Genomic DNA, 21,165 nt, shown 5'->3' on the forward strand with positions numbered 1-21,165 from the left:
TCAAAAAGTTGGAAAATATTTGTAGTATAGCTTATATGAGAATATTTTGCCATAGGCCAACTGGATTTGTACCCTTCTCGGAAGAAAAGCCCTTTAAGAAGAATGCATTTCGTTATATGTAAATCGAGTGAACCGGAAGAACATAACCCAAAACAAACAGTTTTTAAGTTTTCTCAAACACTGTTACACAAACCTGTGCATGTATGTGCCATAAATTCTTCTCTAGTGAAACTAATCACTCTGCATGTCGTACACTTAAACACAAGGTCGTCGCCATCTTGGGAAGATAATTCTTTCCATCTTTGAGACAGAAGAGGTAAAAGATCTTCCAGAAGCAGAAGAGCTACAAATCGAGTGACCGGAAGTTATATTCTAGAAGGAGAAGAGTGCTAGTCGAGTTGGACTCATGATTACCGAAATATCCAGGTGAGCAATGCAGGCCTTCTGGGCCTCTTGTTATTTATTGGATTCATCGCTCAATGAACAGCCAGGGTCTCCTTGTATTAGTTGGTGACTACTCACTGAACAACATAAGGAGGCTTGTCCTATACCATCCAGAGCAGTTAGGGTAATATTATAAAGTGTCTTGGCTAAGGACACAATCAGGTTTCTAAGAAACAATCCACCACAGGGAGCGAGTATAGAACCATACACTTTGTTTCATCGGCAGGTGACAAATAAAAAGCAAGTAAAAGAGGTTTGAAAATATTTCATTTTATTTTTATGATGATTTATGATTTAGTAAAATGGTCCTTACCAAATGGAAAATGGCCTATCACTGCCACACAGATATCACTTATACCTTACATAACACTCCTTCTATACCTCATTAAACTTACAATGTACCGTTCTCACATTTATACCTCACTATTACAAAATACAATTCTCACATTCATAAGTTCTTCTCTCATAAACAATCTGTATAATAAATTAAAATGCTTCTGACTGATAATGTACACAGTAAAACAAACCACACATTTTCATTCAATATTGAAAAAATCATTTGAACATGTTCTAGTCTCTTCTCTTTCAGCAGTCACGACCTAAGAAAGCTTCCTAAATGTATGTTTTAGCCACAGCAACACTTCACTTAGTAACAAGAAGTTCCTAGGAAATATCTGAAAGACTTTTTATATTTCATGCATGGATACATAAATTACTTTCATTCTGTGAAACTGATGTTCTTTGGGGAAAATTAAAATGCAGATTAAAAGATTACTGGCAAGTTTCTGTAAGGACTGAAATTCAATTTTGCAGGAGTGCAAGAATATTGAGTTGGCCATCATTTCTAGAAGAGTTAAATGGACCTCTAAAAAATTCCATCAACATCTCTGAGTTAAAATGCATACATGTACAGATATATTACCACACACAATTGAATATGGTACATGATAATATAAGAGGCCCAAAGGGCCTGTATCACTCATCTGATTTTACAGCAACTTTGAAGTTGATCTAGGTCATTTCTGTAGATAAACTTCAGGCGTTGATTACCACTTTATTCAAATGTCAGATTAGGCTATGTTTATTCATGTCAATAAATTTTCTAGTCCTCCATTCCAACATACTATTGGCCTTGGCTTATTTCAGGTCTCGGAGTCTCTTGGCTATCGAGAAATCATTGTTTCAAGACTTTAGTCTATTTGACTCCTGCAACCTTGAATGTAGATCAAGGTCATTTATTTGAACAGACTTGGTAGCTCTTCACCCCAGTTGGTTACAGGGTCAATATTGGGTCTCTGTGCTTCATGGTTATTGAGAAGTAGTTTATAAGAAAAAGTTGATACCAGATGGATGGACAGACAGACGGACGCCACACCACATCATAAGCTCATTTGTCCTTCAGACAAGCGAGCTAAAAAATATAATAGCTTGTTAGATCTTACAGCCCATACTAATAGCTGATTAGAACATCCATAACAACATAGTAACATTATCAGGATTTCTCTGACTTTTCATCTCCTAACACTGTAACAGTTGCAGAGTCTGTTATGGATTTCTGATTACTGGATAAAAGTTGGTCAATCAATGCAAACTGTTCTGTCCGTTTTTCTACTTCTTCAATAGGTGTCCATGACATGTCATATTCAAGTTTGTAGGCACCAATAAACTCATGTGGACAAGAGGCTCCCCACTCCTACAATGAAACAATATTACTTTAACAAGATTATCATTAAACTTTGCCAGCATAGAAAATTCAAGCCTCAATCACTCTCTGGTAACAATGACTACAAAATAGCTACTCTCTCTAGGATTGCAAACATATAATTACCGGTAATTAAAAAAATAAAATACCAGAAGTATGTCATCAATAACTAATACAAGACATAAGTATACAAATGAATGATGTAGATTAAATCGTCCACCTACCTCTGGTGACAGGATGGACATGTACTTCTGCCCGGACTTCCCTCTCATACATGTAGTATACAGTACCAGGTTTCTTCACCATGTTACAGGCCGCATGGTGTATCGTGTTATCTCTCTGAGCATCTTTCAATGCCTACAAATCAAAATGGCAGTCAATTTTAATTGGACACATATTTCTGATTATTTTGTGATTTGTACTTCTGAGATGTTATACTTTACTAGAGATGTAACTACTTACTACATTCTATGTCCTAGAGATATCATATCTTGGTATTTAGTTATATACAGTAGGTATGTAATCTTTCAATCTGGCTCCCATAGATATTGTATCTGGGTAATTCACTGTTGTATAACCTACCTTTCTGACCTTGATATATTGTATCTGGGTAATTCACTGTTGTATAACCTACCTTTCTGACCTTGTGATATTGTATCTGGGGATTTCACTGTTGTATAACCTACCTTTCTGACCTTGAGATATTGTATCTGGGTAATTCACTGTTGTATAACCTACCTTTCTGACCTTGAAATATTGTATCGAGGGATTTCACTGTTGTATAACCTACCTTTCTGACCTTGAGATATTGTATCTTGGTAATTCACTGTTGTATAACCTACCTTTCTGACCTTGAGATATTGTATCTGGGGATTTCACTGTTGTATAACCTACCTTTCTGACCTTGAGATATTGTATCTGGGTAATTCACTGTTGTATAACCTACCTTTCTGACCTTGAGCTATTGTATCTGGGGACTTCACTGTTCTATAACCAACCTTTCTGACCTTGAAATATTGTATCTGTGTACTTCACTGTTCTGTATCCTACCTTTCTGACCTTGGGATATTGTATCTGGGGACTTCACTGTTGTATAACCTACCTTTCTGACCTTGAGATATTGTATCGGGGGACTTCACTGTATAACCTACCTTTCTGACCTTGAGATATTGTATCTTGGTATAATTCACTGTTGTATAACCTACCTTTCTGACCTTGAAATATTGTATCTAGGGACTTCACTGTTATATAACCTACCTTTCTGACCTTGAGATATTGTATCTGTGTACTTCACTGTTCTATATCCTACCTTTCTGACCTTGGGATATTGTATCTGGGGACTTCACTGTTGTATAACCTACCTTTCTGACCTTGAGATATTGTATCAGGGGACTTCACTGTTCTATAACCTACCTTTCTGACCTTGAGATATTGTATCGAGGGATTTCACTGTTCTATAACCTACCTTTCTGACCTTGAGATATTGTATCTAGGGACTTCACTGTTGTATAACCTACCTTTCTGACCTTGAGATATTGTATCGGGGTACTTCACTGTTCTATAACCTACCTTTCTGACCTTGTGATATTGTATCTGGATACTTACTGGTTCTACAGTATGGAGATATTGTATTTAAATTTCTTTTCTACCTGCCCTGGGGATATCATCCTTGCCTGGGTATATGTAATATACTGTGGAGTTCTATAACCTATGATACCTTCCTGACAAGGGTAAACGTGTACATATTTTACTGTGGAGTACTATAACCTACCTTTCAGGCCTGGGTAGACATATTTTACTGTGGAGTTCTATAACCTACCTTCCTTGCCTGGGTAGACATATTTTACTGTGGAGTACTATAACCTACCTTTCAGGCCTGGGTAGACATATTTTACTGTGGAGTTCTATAACCTACCTTTCAGGCCTGGGTAGACATATTTTACTGTGGAGTTCTATAACCTACCTTTCAGGCCTGGGTAGACATATTTTACTGTGGAGTTCTATAACCTATGATACCTTCCTGACCAGGGTAAACGTGTACACATTTTAATGTGGAGTTCTATAACCTACCTTCCTTGCCTGCTCCTGAAGGTATCTGATCTGATCAGCAATTACAGTCAGCTTGCTGCCTGCTGTAGCTTTGACAAACTCGTCAGCCTAGAAAAACAAAGGGAGATAATCATACCAATTCTATGTCATCGAATCTTTCTAGTCCAGTTCAATTTAACATATGTCAGGTTACAAATCATGTTGGCAGTAGTTAGTTGATAGTTTAAAGTAACAGCATAAAAAGCAACAGGAATAGACCAAGATTCTAGCATGAGGCCTTCAAACTTTTTGATAATCAAGCTGAATGGTGAGATTTGTTTGGCCAATCTTGCTATATTTAAATATGGATACTAGTAAATATGTGGTGCAGTGTTTCAAAGCAACATGAGGAACAGTTTCAGCTTCTAAAAGAGACAAAAATGTGGTGCATTGTGTATTATGGCCACGGCTATAAAACTTAGATGGGATTACCGATACTAATATCTGTATTAATGGATTTATACATGATATGTACCTGTTGAATGGAGGAAGCAAGTTCAACAAGATCCATAGGTGAGGAATGTTTGTTTGTCCGTCTACTACTGACAAGCTGAACACCCCCTGGAGTATTATTGGATTCCACCAGTTTGACTGAAAAAGATTAATTATACTTAGTACATATATACTTTTATAATTTGACAAACATTATTTTTATGATAAGTTCATTGAGGCATCTCCGTACTAGTCATAATCACCAATTAACATTCAGTAGCTGTTGAGTATTATAGTAAGAGTGGTTAAGACTACTCTTCCCAAAGGAAGATGCAGTCTGTTGTTATATAAATTATTTGTTTGACATCAAATTAAACCCATGGCACATTGTTTCTTCCCCTAGTGGTAACATTTCCATTAGCAGTTTGCAGTGTCGTGAGATTTTGATCTTGTAAATGAAGGTAATTTTAAGTTAAAATGTTACCTAAACATGTATCAGTAGGGTTGTAGTTACAAGAAGGATATGCCTTATGGCTAGTTCTATACTCACTGTTGTGTTTACATAAACAAGTACCTATATAAATACTAATGTCCTAACAGCCATTGTAATGACAGGGGCATGTCTACATTTATATGATTAAAGACTTAAATTATCTGTTTCTGGCTCATTTTACATAAGTAAGACTAGAACTGTCCCTGTACACGTGTTGTGTATGTGGTTATGAAACGCCTGTCAGTTAGTTACACAACACACTGACTGGTGTTTTTGCATTATTTTTACAGTTTAAATGCAAACTACTCGTGTATAGAGATAAAGAATGTAAAAACACATCAAAACGTTTTTTTTTTTTGTTACCTGCCATCGTGTTAACTTTAGCTGGGTTATCCATAATAAACGTTACTGTCTCTACACTGACAGATCTGCGACCAGTGGGGATCCTGCCGGAAGTGAAAATGAACTGGAAATGGACTCCCGGTTTATATAAGGGATTCCCCGGTGACGTCACTTATAATTATCATTCGGCATTTTCCGCTTTGACTGTACGGAAAGATCCGATTGAGAACGTTTAAAGGACTCACACAATAAAATATTTTAAAGTATGTTATTAGCAGTGACTCCATCCCCTCAATCGCTCATTTGAAGTCTAAATGATGTGAAATTTATTTCAAGTTAAAGTAAGCAGTTTTCGCTACCTAAGAAATGATGTCGAGGTATAGTTTTATGATATATTAGACCACAGGAGTATTCGAAAGCGAGCAGTTACCCCGATATTTACAGCGGATCCACTCGGGTAATCCAACGTTTTCTGTTGTATCCACCTTATAAAGATTATATGGGCCGACTAACCCGCCGTTTAAGTATCCCGTTTAAGAGCTGTCCGAAAATGTAAGACCTTTATTATTTATAGAAGTAACTTAATAATGAACAAAGTGTTATACTTTTATATCTAGATCTATCGTAGAATTTTTCATTTCAAAATATTTTTGAATTAATTTACATCCAATATTTCATAATAGAGATATAATCTATCGTAGAATAGTTTTTTTCCCAAAATAATTCGATTTATTTGCATGATATGTTTTTTTTGTGTTTTTTATTTTGTTTTTTTTGTTTTTAAATTTAATGATTTCTTTTTTCAGTTTTGAAATCTTTTTTATTCATCCTTTTACATATAGTATACATACAGGTACATTATATTACATGGTATAATAATACAGACATACAGTGTATCATTACAGCAGTAAGATGTACAATACGTATTAAGTGATGAATAGAAAAAAAAGGATTAATATTGAAATAATTCTACAGAACATCATTGACAAGAATTTGCGTAATTTTCGGAAATATCAAGATTGCCTGAATTGTCAAAGAAAACTTAACTCACGAAAACAAAATAGCTTTATGTATATAAGTATTAACGATGACAAGGAGACATCGACAGCCAGGGTCATATGAGGACGGTGTCGGGGACACTCACAGACAGGGTCATATGAGGACGGTGTCATATGAGGACGATGTCAATGAGACACTCACAGACAGGGTCATATGAGGACGATGTCAATGAGACACTCACAGACAGGGTCATATGAGGACGGTGTCAGGGAGACACTCACAGACAGGGTCATATGAGGACGGTGTCAGGGAGACACTCACAGACAGGGTCATATGAGGACGATGTCAATGAGACACTCACAGACAGGGTCATATGAGGACGATGTCAATGAGACACTCACAGACAGGGTCATATGAGGACGGTGTCAGGGAGACACTCACAGACAGGGTCATATGAGGACGGTGTCAGGGAGACACTCACAGATAGGGTCATATGAGAACGATGTCAATGAGACACTCACAGACAGGGTCATATGAGAACGATGTCAATGAGACACTCACAGACAGGGTCATATGAGAACGATGTCAATGAGACACTCACAGACAGGGTCATATGAGAACGATGTCAATGAGACACTCACAGACAGGGTCATATGAGGACGGTGTCAATGAGACGTCAACAGTCTTGGTCATATGAGGACGGTGCCAAGGGGACACCAACAGCCTTGGTCATAGTTTTTATTTCATCCAAATGCAAAACAAGCATATAGGGAACAGTACAAACATTTTCGTAATTATCATGACATAGACAAGCATGAGATGGCGGAGGACAATATTACCATCAATACTAATGAGATGTACAAGACATGTTGTAACTACATTGTGTTATCAATATATAATTTAATTTTGTATGAAACACGCATTTTCATTGGCTGAAATAATTTTGTTATACCTCCATAACAAAATTTTTGACGTTGCGAAATGTAACGTCATTTTTGATTGGCTGATGACGTTGCGTAATAATTTATCACAGAAAAGAGTTCGACAAAGAAAGTGAAATATCTTGGTGTGTATAAGACGAAATTAAATTATAAGAATTAACATTAATTATTTGTTCTGTTATACAGTCATAACATAAAAAACTGGAGTGTACTCTCTTCATAAACCGCTTCGCGGTTTATTTAGAGTACACTCCAGTTTTTTCTGCTATGACTGTAATATAATTTTAGGCATGGCCTATGTGAGAGCGCAGCAATCCCGGTGCCCATGGAATTCGAGAAACAAGCACACATAATCTAATGGTTTAGATAACTTACTACAAAAACTAATCGTAGAATAAGTCTTAAAATAGACTGATTAAGCGATGACAAGGTGACGGGACAGCAGATCTCGCAGATGAGCAGCAGACGACAACAACAAAAATTCGGAAGTCCTCTTTATTTTATGTGCTATATTTGGTAAACTTGTATGCGACTCGAACGGAACGGAGCTGCACTCGTAAAACACCGGAAATATTTTCGTTGAAAATTATACCGTTACGTTTTGAATATAAAAAATTAAGAACTTGTTCGTGATAAATTTTATTAACAAATTCTAACTAGTGTGAAGTCAAACATTTGCATATTTTTAAAATCTTGATATTTTGTTATCTCCCGAGAATGTGACTTTGAAAACAGTCTTGCGCAACACGGGATCTTGTCGTAACTTCCTGTTTCCGGTTACTGAGAAAGTTTTTGAACTCTAAGTATATTGGGGGAAAAGGGGGGGTTTCCGAGACATCTCTACCATTAAGTTCGCTACGCGAACGGGCTTCGCCCGTTCGAGCTGCGCTCTCTATAACAGAAAAAACTAATTGATGTTAATCCTTAAACACTGTAAACTCACCAGTTTCAACTTATTGAATTATATGACAAAACCGTGACGTCATACATAGTAACGATACGTCATAACGGATAACGTCATACTATATAAAAAGCTACAGAAGCAACAGTGACACTGATGAAAAATGATGAATCAATAATAGCAACAAACTAAGATCAATTTAATTACTTGCAAGCAGGGCTTTTCTTTTCGCTGTAGCACGAAACAAATACTTACCCAACATATTCAAAATTTTAACACTTTTACTCGAGAATAATTCAATATACTTATACACACTTGGTCGACAATAAAAATGCTTTTTGATGTATGTCGCCCTTAATTCGGAATATGCCGGACAGAGAAGTACAAAATGCACTTCATCCTCTACGTCATTTTTATCACAGACAGTACAAATCCTCTGATTTCTAGGGATGTTATTATAACGCCAAGTATCGATATTAAGACTGTGACATTGCATACGAAATTGGCTTAATAACTTCTTAAATATATGACTGATAGGTTTAATTAGATAGAACCGAGTACAGAAGGATTTCACAATATGTTTATACAAATAACATTTGGGGGATACATCAAAAGCACTATACAATTCTTGAACAAAAACATCATGAATACGTTGGTTGTATATTTGCCAAAAAATGATTTTCATTTAAAACATTGATTTTTCCAAACATATCCAAATCCTAAACTACAAAGTTCATACTTAATATGATAGACCTAATTAGTTTTACAATTAGGTTTTCTGCAATTTCAATTCGACTAGAGCATCATAGCATGATTTCAAAATACAATTTTTTGTTTTCAATATTTTTAACCAATATTTCATAACAGATGTTTTACGTTGCACATACAATGAATATCTACCGGTTTCGAAAAATACCATAGAGGTATTGACTGTTTTTCTAACGTTAAGTCAATCCTTAAGAAAAAGGAGGTGAATTTTTTCTACTTGTGGCGAAACATCTTGCCCCCAGACTTCACATCCATAATTCAAAATACATGTAACATATGTATCAAATAAGGAGAGTTTTGTTTCCGTGTTAAGGTTGAAGTGTTTCCTTTTTCTTTTTAATTGAAAATATGCTTTCCTGCCTTGAGAAGCTAAAGTATCTTGCGCTACAGAAAATCTGCCGTTAAAATTAAAAACCAAACCCAGGTAACAAAACTTATCCACAATTTCTATAGGTTTACTATTGAACGTCCAGCTTTCACCAGGTAATATACTCTTCTTTTTTCTAAAAATAACAATTTTTGTTTTATCTGTGTTTACTTTTAAATTCCACTTAGCAGTGTAAGTCTGTAAACAGTTAAGCATACGTTGGAGGTCAGTAACGTCCTCGGATAACAAAACTGTATCATCTGCATACATTAACATAAACAGGTTAATCAACTGTAAGGAGTAACTTTGACAATCAGACTTTATAAATTCACTTTCCATATCATTTACAAATAAAGAATATAGTATGGGAGACAAAGATTCCCCTTGTAATAAACCGACATGCAAATCGAACATGGCGGATAATTTACCATTAAGTTTCACGCACGAAACGTACATTATCATAAATTGATGAAATAACATTAAGTAATCGCCCTCTAATACCACTTTTCCAAAGTTTATGCCATAAATATCGATGATTAATACTATCAAAAGCCTTACTGTAATCAATAAAAACACAATATAGTCGTTTGTTCTGTTCTATAGAATTAATAATTAAGCTGTGTAATGCAAAAATTGCATCTCTAGTACCAAACCCAGGCTTGAAACCAAACTGTGCATCGGTAACAATATCTTCACGAGCGCTCCACTTCAACCAGCGCTTATTTAACATAGACGTAAAAGGTTTAGCTAAATGACTAATTAATGTTATGCCTCTGTAATTGTTAACATTATCAATATCCCCCTTTTTGTTCAGGGGAATTATAACACCTTGAGCCCATGACTCTGGGAAATAACCAATATGTAACATGGTATTGAATAACTCTAATAAAACTGGTAGGAATATATTTTTATATTCAATAAAATATTCATTAAGTACCATATCAATACCAGCAGCTTTGCCCCTGGGCAGATCCTTAATTACTTCCAATATTTCATCATTACTAAAATCTACATCTAACTCGGGATATACGCACTCAGTATCATTACTACTTGCAATAACACTATTGTCTGTTTCACCCGCTAGATCTTTGAAATAGTTGAAAAAATCTGTTAATGATACATTGCCAGTCTTGGAGGTCTTACGATTTGAAAAATGACGATAAAACTCCCTAGGGTTATTACGTTTCAATAAATCCAGCATATTGCCTTCCATACTATTATATTTACGTTTCATCCTTCTCTCATAGACTTTATATTGTTTTTTGGCACGAGAGAGAGTAGTTCGGTTAGCCGAGGACCGCTCACTATTAAACTCAGATAGAGCTCTTTTATATCTTTTATACAAATTTCTACAACTGTTGTCAAACCATGGCTTATCCGTTTCCATTTTAACCGAAGTACCAATATGACAGGAACATGAACAATCAATAACTTTACTGTTGGAAATACAAAATTTATCAAACAATTTGCGTGTACATGAAACAAAATTATGGAGACATATATCGACACTTTCTTTCGAGCAATCAAGTGATTCAACACAGCTATGTATTAAAAGTCTGGCGTTAAATATATCACTCGTAACGCTACTACTGGCCTCATTTGACCATCTTACATTTGTTATAGTGGTATACGTATCATTACCTTGGCAACAGTTACATTGAAATGTATCTGATAAACAATCTAAAACAAGAAATATTGGTGCATGATCGGAGTATTCCGTAAAGCCACCTACTTCAAAACTTTTAATAGACGACATTGAACCATTATCCGTCAATGTGTAATCTATAACAGAACAGCCATTCGAATTAACAAATGTTAATTTACCATCCAGATCGCCAGAGGTACGACCATTTATAGTTTGAACACCCGTTGTTTTACAAAGATGTAGCAAATAACGACCAAAGGTATTAACTTGTTGGTCCTCTGATGTACGTGTAACTGTACATGGATCCTGAGGGTAACTAATGAACCCCTCAAGCTGACGATGAACGCTATCATGCAGTAAGTCGATAGGTATAAAGTCCGGATCTATGCCGGTCCTACTGTTTAGATCGCCCATTACAAAAACCTTCCCTAATGAACTATAAGAGGCAATGCTGTTCTCAAGTACCAAGAATATATCCTCTTCGTACGAACGATGAAATACAGAACCCTCGGGAGGTAGATATACAAGCGCTAGATAAACACTTTTCTGGTCAGGAAATAGTTTACCATCAATTTTTACCCATACAATGCTGTCTAAACGTACAGACTCAAGAGAAATGTAATTGTGTAACCATGGTTTGTATAAACATACTAATCCACCACCTTTACATATGATTTAATCGTCAACATTCTGAACCATGTTCTCTTACATATAGGTAAACATTCCGTTTTTATGAACTATAAAGTCAGACATGTCTTTGCTCGTTGACATACCTAATGGTTTCATCCTGAACCATGATCACCTATATAGCTAGGTAACTATTCTGTTAATTAATGAAGCATACAGTCAGGCGTACCTAGGCTTGTTGATATGCCTAATTTATGAACTAAATCAGTGGATTGTGATAGACTTTTGTATAAAGTCCATAAGTGGTCAGAGAGGAAGGGAAAGTCCTGGGATGCTAACGCAAATAAACTAGCAAAACATTACCAAGTCGACCAAATCATCACGAGGGCTACCGGAGCTACGAAAGCGGTCATGCGCGATATTTCTAAAAAAGTTTTTAAGTTAGATGAACAGTCATGGTTTACAAGGGTCTGGACAGATAGTGGGCAACAAAATGGTAATAAGCTGAGAACTTATAGATTGTTTAAGAAAGATTTAATACCTGAAACTTATGTAACCAGTATTATGCCTAGATCACACAGGAGCGTTTTAGCTAAACTACGATGTGGAAGTTTGCCACTATGTATAGAGACTGGTCGCTATTTTAAACCTGCAATACAATTATGTGATAGACTGTGTACATATTGTAAATCTAAATCTGTTGAATCTGAAATTCATTTTTTATGCGAGTGTGATTATTATAATGAAATCCGGGAACCTCTTTTTATAAAGGCTAATGACATCTCATCAGATTTTTTAGATATGTGTTCGAAAGATAAATTTATATTTTTAATGAATGAGGCATCTCTGCAGTGTTTTATAGCTAGAACAGTGTTTTTATGTATGAGAAAACGTCGCTCTTTTAATCATGATTGATTTGTGTTAATGTATATTAATTTCTGTGTCTCGTAAGCCAAATACTGGCTGGGCATTTTATAAATCATGCATTGTTTTAGTTAAAACTATTATGTATGTATTTTAAAATGTGTGACACGCTAATAAAATATTTATTATTATTATTATTATTATTATTTACTAAACAGTCAAACACGTCTTTGCTCATTGCATCTTTCCCCCACTTACTATAGACACAATACGTATACATGACCCTAGTTTGAACGGAAGATTATTCTTAATATGTTTGGGATGGTTAGAATAAAACTTCTGGTAATTTTTTTTATTGATTACAAATACGATATCGGCTGAAATATTTACATAAGTGAATAAAAGATAAATCGTGATGATATAACTTCACTTTTATGTTTTGATAAAATTCATCCATTAAGCATGTAAATAAACTACATGGGCTATATTTTGTATAGTATGTACTCATTCTCGCATTCTTACTTTTTTTTTATCGTTTTCTGTATTGATAATTATAGATTAAATCTACATGTAAAATATTCAAAATAAATGTTTATCACCGATATCACGTTGCGTTAAAACTGTTTATTACTTTTTTGCCTGTTAGATATAGAAATAGTATGCATTATTGCCAGTGAAATATAGATTTAAAAAAAATTTTTTTAGGTTCAAATAAATGCTATTTTTCTAAGTCGCAAACATATACATTTTTTTGTACATCATTGTCCTCGTGTAAGAGGGCTATCATTCGCCATACTTATTAATTCTAATATAATAATATTCTAATGTATAATACTATTTCTCGATCTCGATCTCATATGTTACCCTCGCCCTTTCGCACAACATTTACATCAACTTCTAGTAATTATGCGAATCTGCAGGCTTTCTATATAAATCTGTTGATATAGTATCACCCTTTATTTCAACTAACACATCCACGAAAGGTAGCGATGAATCACTAACTTCAGTTGTTTAACAGATTGACGGATGTAAACTATTGAATTCTTAGTATGGCATTTCATAAAATTATGAAATCATATAAAATATATATATTTAGAGGTTACACAACAAGTAGTTGTTGTATATATGTGTTAATTTCACTCGCGTTAGTTTTTTTTTCAACTTACAAACACAGAAGCGTTAGGGAGTGTTTTATTTTTAACTTTGGAAGAATAAATTACGCCAGTGAAAGAAAACCCATACATAACAACCACGAGTTTGTGTGATCTGTTTCTACCACAATAGAAAAAGCTATTCTAAGGATGAATGGATGTGTTTTCTGTCAACATGTGTTATTTCCTCAATATCAGGAGGGATGTAAGGTATGACCTAAAGTGAAATGCCGCTAATTAATATGCAAAACTGACAACTTTAGAAATATATGAAAATGCTACAATTGATTACAAATCATAACAAATAAAAGCAAGTTTATACTTTTCAAAGCAATGATTGATAAGAATATATAATATTTTTTTTAAATAAGACAAAAGCAACCGCAAACTGCTAATTGTGCGTCATCATTTCCAGGACCATGTGAAGCGGCCTTCAAGTTACTGGCTGCTAGCGATTGGTATATATTTTTCAGGTCGTATCGCTTATATCATTTCCAATAAATATATTTTGACATTTATGTAAGATACACTGTATATTTCTTGAATACAGGACAGGAGGTACATACCTTTTGCAGAACATAGATGGAAATTAATTGAGATCTGAGGCCTGATGCTTCCTTTCTAAGAGTAAGAGTTATTGATCTTTGCTCACAGATTCGAGTGTAACCTAACTGAACACAAACGGCGAGTGTCGAGTGTATGAAGTTATGCTTCTTTAAAACATGGGCTGTTCACTGTATTATTGTATATATTGTTGTATACTAACCCCCTTTACTTGTGTTATTTTTTTATTTAAACATATTATCGATATTGGCGCGGTGATTTTTAAAAATACAATTAACACAAGTTTAACGGAATGCCTTCAGCGTTGAACCGCTAAAATAATATTATATCGCTAAATTGTATACGTTACAGTAGTTGTTTTCTAAGATTAAAATGTGTTATGTAAGCAGACAAAACTTTAAAAACAAAAAACAAACAAAAAACGTTGAGTTCTTATCTCCAACTCCTTGTACGGCGTATCTGCTTACGGTATGGATAGCTTTACAAACCAAATTGAAGCTAATATCTAATAGCAATACAAGAAGGAAATAAAAAATAGTCAAAGTTGGCATTGAAAATCTTTGAATGACATTCAGTATTAAATCCTTTTTGTTCCTGAACTGATTTAAGTCATACACAGGAATTAACTGATGGAGTTGGATCAAATGTATCTACGTTAACCGACCATCTGAGGTGAAGTGTATCTTACAGTGCCTCACTTCTCAATGATATTTGGCGTTATAAACAGTATGATTTTGACAGGTATACTCAATCAAATTCCTACTCATGGGTAGGTTTCGCCTGTTATCCGACACACCTCTTCAGCCGTACTGAAAGGGGACAGGCTATAATTAGTTGTGTTCAGTCACGTGACGGAGGACAAGGCTAGCTAGGCGCCAGGCAGGGATGTGGTGCCCTTTTACCAGAAGATTCCTTTGGCCTTGTTGGTTTGCTCCTCCTACAGGATGCATGTCTTATAAAGAATGCAGTATTTCATTTTATTCCTTCTTAACAACGTTACTTCCAGTCTCTTTTGACAATAGTTTGCCGGCATATATTGTTGATTTTCAGTAAACTTTGTGTAATTGGATCCACTTTACATCACTATCATTTCTAAATACAGCAAACGAACTAATGTTTCCATGATAGGTCGGTCTATTGAAGAAACAACTTCATACACGTTATACATAGAAATATGAATGTTATGATTACAAAATTTATTCAGAAGGCGTTTTCCGGGCTTTTTTTTCAACACAAATATCGTGTTTTAAATCTATCTTAAAGTCTTGATGTAATTAAATATATTTGCACCATTTTGACAATACTCCTTTATTCTAGGATAATATCTGCATATATACCATTAGTGCTAATAACATTGTAGAAATATATAAAGTCCTTTTACACGATACTATTGCATGTAATACTCTGTACTTTGCTACGAGCATGTTTATATTTCGAATTTGATAATGCTTTTCAGATGAGTCACCTTTCCTAGAGATATTGATGTACACTGTTGTTTGGTATAGATAACATCTTCACGCATCATCAAGATTTCCTCTACAAACTCTCATTCAAACAATAAATGTGTTTCCTGTCAAATAGTGTGTCTCTAATAGCTAGAGCGCTTTTGGTTTCTATATATATATATACATGATGAGATAATGCCAGATTCTGTCCAATACATTTTATTGCATAAGAAGCAGGGATATACATAATGATGTTGCCTTAAAGTAATCAATCAATTCTTCTTCCATCACCTAAACCGCTGAAATAGGCATATTTACGAGAACCAAGCTAACTAAGGCGAGAAAATGTAATCCTTTGCTAACATATTCGTGTGCGTAATATTTTGCCCAGAAGATATCAAGATCTGTTTTTTTTTCTTTCTTATACAACTTTTCTATGTCGGTATGACCTTGATATATATTAGCATTACAAAAAAGCTGTAATGAGTTCCACTATGTATCCAGCATAATAAGTTACTACCGTCAAATATAAGTTCATTTAGTATAAAGCAAGGAACAGCTGCTTTTAGTCACTTTTAATTTAGGCACACTTTATGTTCATAAATCATTAGATCTACATACACGTTACATTATTATCTTTAGAGAATGTAGTTAATGAAAAGTATAAAACACTTTACCAAGATTTGTTCCACATTGTTTCAGAATAAGTATCAATGGAAACCTCTTAAGATAGATGATATCTGCCGATTCAGCCATTTTCGATTTAATATAACACAAAATACAGCATTCAGTGGTTTTCGATTTTTGTTTGTTTGCTTGTTTGTTTTTTGTCAATTTTAAATGAAACTTTCGACGTCTTCATCGATCTATATGTTTCAAAACCCTAGTTGTGTTATTATATGATAAACAGATCCGTCTTATTTTGTTGCTAAGTTAATTTGATATCGGTGATGCCAAGTTAATCTGATATTGGTGATGTCAAATTAATCTGATATTGGTGATGTCAAGTTAATTTGAAATTGGTGAAGTCAAGTTAATCTGATATTGGTGATGTTACGTTAATCTGATATTAGTGATGTCAAGTTAATTTGAAATTGGTGATGTTACGTTAATCTGGTATTAGTGATGTCAAGTTAATTTGAAATTGGTGATGTAAAGTTAATTTGAAATTGGTGATGTCAAGTTAATCTGATATTGGTGATGTCACGTTGATCTGGTATTGTTGGTGTCAAATTAATCTGATATTGGTGATGTCAAATTAATCTAATATTGGTGGTGTTACGTTAATCTGATATTAGTGATGTCAAGTTAATCTGATATTGATGATGTCAAGTTAATCTAATATTGATGATGTCAAGTTAATCTGATATTGGTGGTATCAAGTTAATCTGATATTGGTGATGTCACGTTGATCTGGTATTGTTGGTGTCAAATTAATCTGATATTGATGATGTCAAGTTAATCTGATATTGGTGATGTCAAGTTAATCTGATATTGGTGATGTTACGTTAATCTGATATTGATGATGTCAAATTAATCTGATATTGGTGGTGTCAAGTTAATCTGATATTGATGATGTCAAGTTAATCTAATATTGATGATGTCAAGTTAATCTGATATTGATGATGTCAAGTTAATCTGATATTGGTGATGTCAAGTTAATCTGATATTGGTGATGTCAAGTTAATCTGATATTGGTGGTGTCAAGTTAATCTGATATTGATGATGTCAAGTTAATATGATATCGGTGATGTCAAGTTAATCTGATACTGATGATGTCAAGTTAATCTGATATTGGTGATGTCAAGTTAATCTGATATTGGTGATGTCACGTTGATCTGATATTGGTGATGCCAAGTTAATCTGATACTGATGATGTCAAGTTAATCTGATATTGGTGATGTCAAGTTAATTTGATATTGGTGATGTCAAGTTAATCTGATATTGGTGATGTCACGTTGATCTGATATTGGTGATGCCAAGTTAATTTGATATTGGTGATGTCAAATTAATCTGACATTGGTGATGTCAAGTTAATTTGATATTGGTGATGTCAAGTTAATTTGATATTGGTGATGTCAAGTTAATTTGATATTGGTGATGTCAAGTTAATTTGATATTGGTGATGTCAAGTTAATTTGATATTGGTGATGTCAAGTTAATCTGATATTGGTGATGTCAAGTTAATTTGATATTGGTGATGTCAAATTAATCTGATATTGGTGATGTCAAGTTAATTTGATATTGGTGATGTCAAGTTAATTTGATATTGGTGATGTCAAGTTAATTTGATATTGGTGATGTCAAATTAATCTGATATTGGTGATGTCAAGTTAATTTGATATTGGTGATGTCAAGTTAATCTGATATTGGTGATGTCAAGTTAATCTGATATTGGTGATGTCAAGTTAATCTACTATTGAGGATGCCACGTTAATCTGATGAAGTCACACTCGAGCTTTCAGTTCTAGGCGAGTATTCCCTAATATTACATATACTATGTATTGTTTGTACATTTACGTCATTACGACTTACACCCTTTAGCCAAACTCGGTTCCTACTGACTAATACCGTATTGAGAATGATCCCGTATTTTCTAGCCTGTTTTCACTTAACTAACAAAGTGACACTTTCCAGGGAAAACGTTGTTGTAATTAATCAACGAAAACCAACGTTCATCTTGACCTTTGTTGACCTCTGGAATGGCCTTACATGATATGTTTGATTACACAGACGCGACCTATGACTGGCAATATTGATATCCGACGTCTTTAGACGTCTGAGGTGTTATGAGAGGCTATCTATATAGTTTTATTCACAACATATGTGTCGGAACAATAACCAGCCGTGTCCAGTAGTCACACCCTACGGGGCTTACCAACAACACGTGTAACTGTTCATAGATAACACATCTGTCAAAATCGTTGTCTGCCGGTAAACATCTTGGATAATATTATGATGGATTGTATTGTCAACAAACGTTCTTCTGACCGTTTATAAGTTGATCTCATTTTTAGATGGTGTTCATTCATAAACATTGAATTGTTTTCTTCATTTCAAGATTAATAAAACATTATTTTTGAAATATACAATAATAACCTGTGATGTTCCTGAATTATTCTAGTTGACTATTGATTATCATCATCTGTTACAGGCACGCGTGTTTAGTTTGATTGAAAGTATCAATCACATGATCGTAGCCAATCTGAAAGCATTTTATTTATTCTAGCTCGTTAACTCGATTACATCCCTTGACTTGGGTTATCTGTATTTTAGTCTTGTGTGCTAATCTGGTAACTAAAACACCCCTGCTGAACTAAAACAAAACCCGAATGGGATGTTTTCGTCTAGCAAATCAGGCAACAGGTGGGCGGGACTTATCAAGCTTAAGCTTGTTACTGACAATGCAGATGACATTTTCTGCTTTTTGCTCTGTCACGTTTTCTGAAATAGATGAAGGTGAAATCAGATTGGCAGATGTCAGGTTGATCAATGCGATCAAGTATAAACTATTTACAAAGTCCCAGGTCATGAAGTCATTCTTGTTTTACATGAAAGTGTCAACTAAAATGATAAGTCTATTTATTTTAACGTCAAATCTTTTAGTAGCATTAGATAGACTGCTGCCTACACGGACTAGGGCATATTCATATATATATCATATATACATTGGTGGCCTAACTTTACCTGATAAATACACACATCTGTTAGTATCATATATACATTGGTGGCCTAACGTTTAGAATCATTTTGTAATCAAGAGATCAATTGCAGAAGGAAAGAAAATTGCTCGAGACGAACCCCAATTTAACTGCAGTTCAAGTCAAAGTCCATGTACGTAGTCCGACCACTCGAATGACAAAATGTCCAACAGTAAATATTTGCATTATTTTTCCTCTGTGGTCTCTGTTCTGGTCATTTACGACCAGCTGAGCCATTGTTTAGAAAATGTATTTATTGAGTTTTTTTTTAATGTTTGGATGTTTTTGAATGTCTTTGAAATTTCCTTGTTTATCCGGTTAGTTGAAGCACTAAATATTTAGTGCTACATGTAACTCTTCAAAAACAAATGTAAATGTGCTGTGCAGCTTAATATAGTATAGAAAATAACTTCATTTAACGGACAAGAGTACTAGTGTATCACGGTTTAACCAACGGTCAGTCTTTCAATGTTGCATTCGTAAAACAAAAATATTTTCCTATATGGTGAAATTATGGATTGTTGTTTCTGCCCATGACACGATAATTTCACACGCTGAAGCTTTTAGATTGTACCATGGCAGCCATATTTAATTTGTCCGGAATCTGCATTTCGTTCGATTTACAAGTCGTTTCCGAACTTTCAGAACACTCCAGAACTGTACAAATCGAGCGTACCTTTGGTCTCAACACTACATTCGATGACTGTACAAATCGAGCGTACCTTTGGTCTCAACACTACACTCGATGACTGTACAAATCGAGCGTACCTTTGGTCTCAACACTACACTCCATGACTGTACAAATCGAGCGTACCTTTGGTCTCAACACTACACTCCATGACAGTACAAATTGAGCGCACCTTTGGTCTCAACACTACAGCCATCTTCCCGCCCATGTGTTCATCACAAACTGCCAGAAGATCCGTCACACTTGCCTCATGGTGTACGCACTTAACCGAATTCCATCCCAGCCTAAGCTGGGCCGACGCTCAGTAAAGCTGTAGAAAGAAAGAAAATGTCTTTATAATAGTTAAGTTTTAATATTTTCCTTTTTCTGGTTAGAAATATGGTAATGTACTTATATTGTGTCAACTCACAAAATAAGTGTTGTTGTTTGTGCAAATCATTTAGAAAGCTGGATGGTTCCTTGTGTTTTCTCATTAACATACAGATGTATGTGATTTGTTATGACGTTATGTGTCAAATCAGCAGAATGTTCCCAAAGTCTGAAACAAAATATCTTATTTATCAAACTAGTTGTTTTTCACAAGTGACAATCAAATTTTAAACCTTTTGGCACCATTTGATAACTTAGTATTAAGAAACTTGATATACTACAACAGGTCATTGTCAAACAAGTGGGCTGGTGTCTCTCTATTTTAAGAGTGGCATTCTAAGAAAAGGTCGCAATTATAACTGGGATATGTGACATTAACTCTTGTGGGTGGTAAACGTTTACTTGAGCAGCGTCTCAGTTTATGATATATGGTCTTTTAGTGGCACATAGCTACTTTAAAAGCACTTCCGTGTAACATTATACAAATGTATCAACATTTTATTGCAAACACAGGCTAAGAACCATAATCCAATACCTGTCACAGACAGAAACGCTATGATTTGTTAGGCTATAAAACAGTTCGTAAGGTTTCATGTATCTGATACACAAAAACAATTGATTCATATTTGAAGAT

The 21,165-nt window shown here is 34.7% G+C and overlaps 1 protein-coding gene across 1 annotated transcript; it reads right to left on the reverse strand.

Moving 5' to 3' along the window:
• Nucleotides 1-694: 694 nt before the first annotated feature.
• On the reverse strand, nucleotides 695-5,625 carry LOC117333532 (uncharacterized protein C1orf50 homolog). Its single transcript, XM_033892866.1, is given in 6 exon segments — nucleotides 695-2,137; nucleotides 2,371-2,406; nucleotides 2,408-2,503; nucleotides 4,217-4,303; nucleotides 4,710-4,825; nucleotides 5,523-5,625. Coding segments are annotated over 6 exon segments (570 nt in total). The 5' UTR covers nucleotides 5,557-5,625; the 3' UTR covers nucleotides 695-1,936.
• Between the last annotated feature and the right edge of the window lie 15,540 nt (nucleotides 5,626-21,165).

Source organism: Pecten maximus, chromosome 8, assembly GCF_902652985.1.
Source record: "Pecten maximus chromosome 8, xPecMax1.1, whole genome shotgun sequence".
NCBI classification, from domain to species: Eukaryota; Metazoa; Mollusca; class Bivalvia; order Pectinida; family Pectinidae; genus Pecten; species Pecten maximus.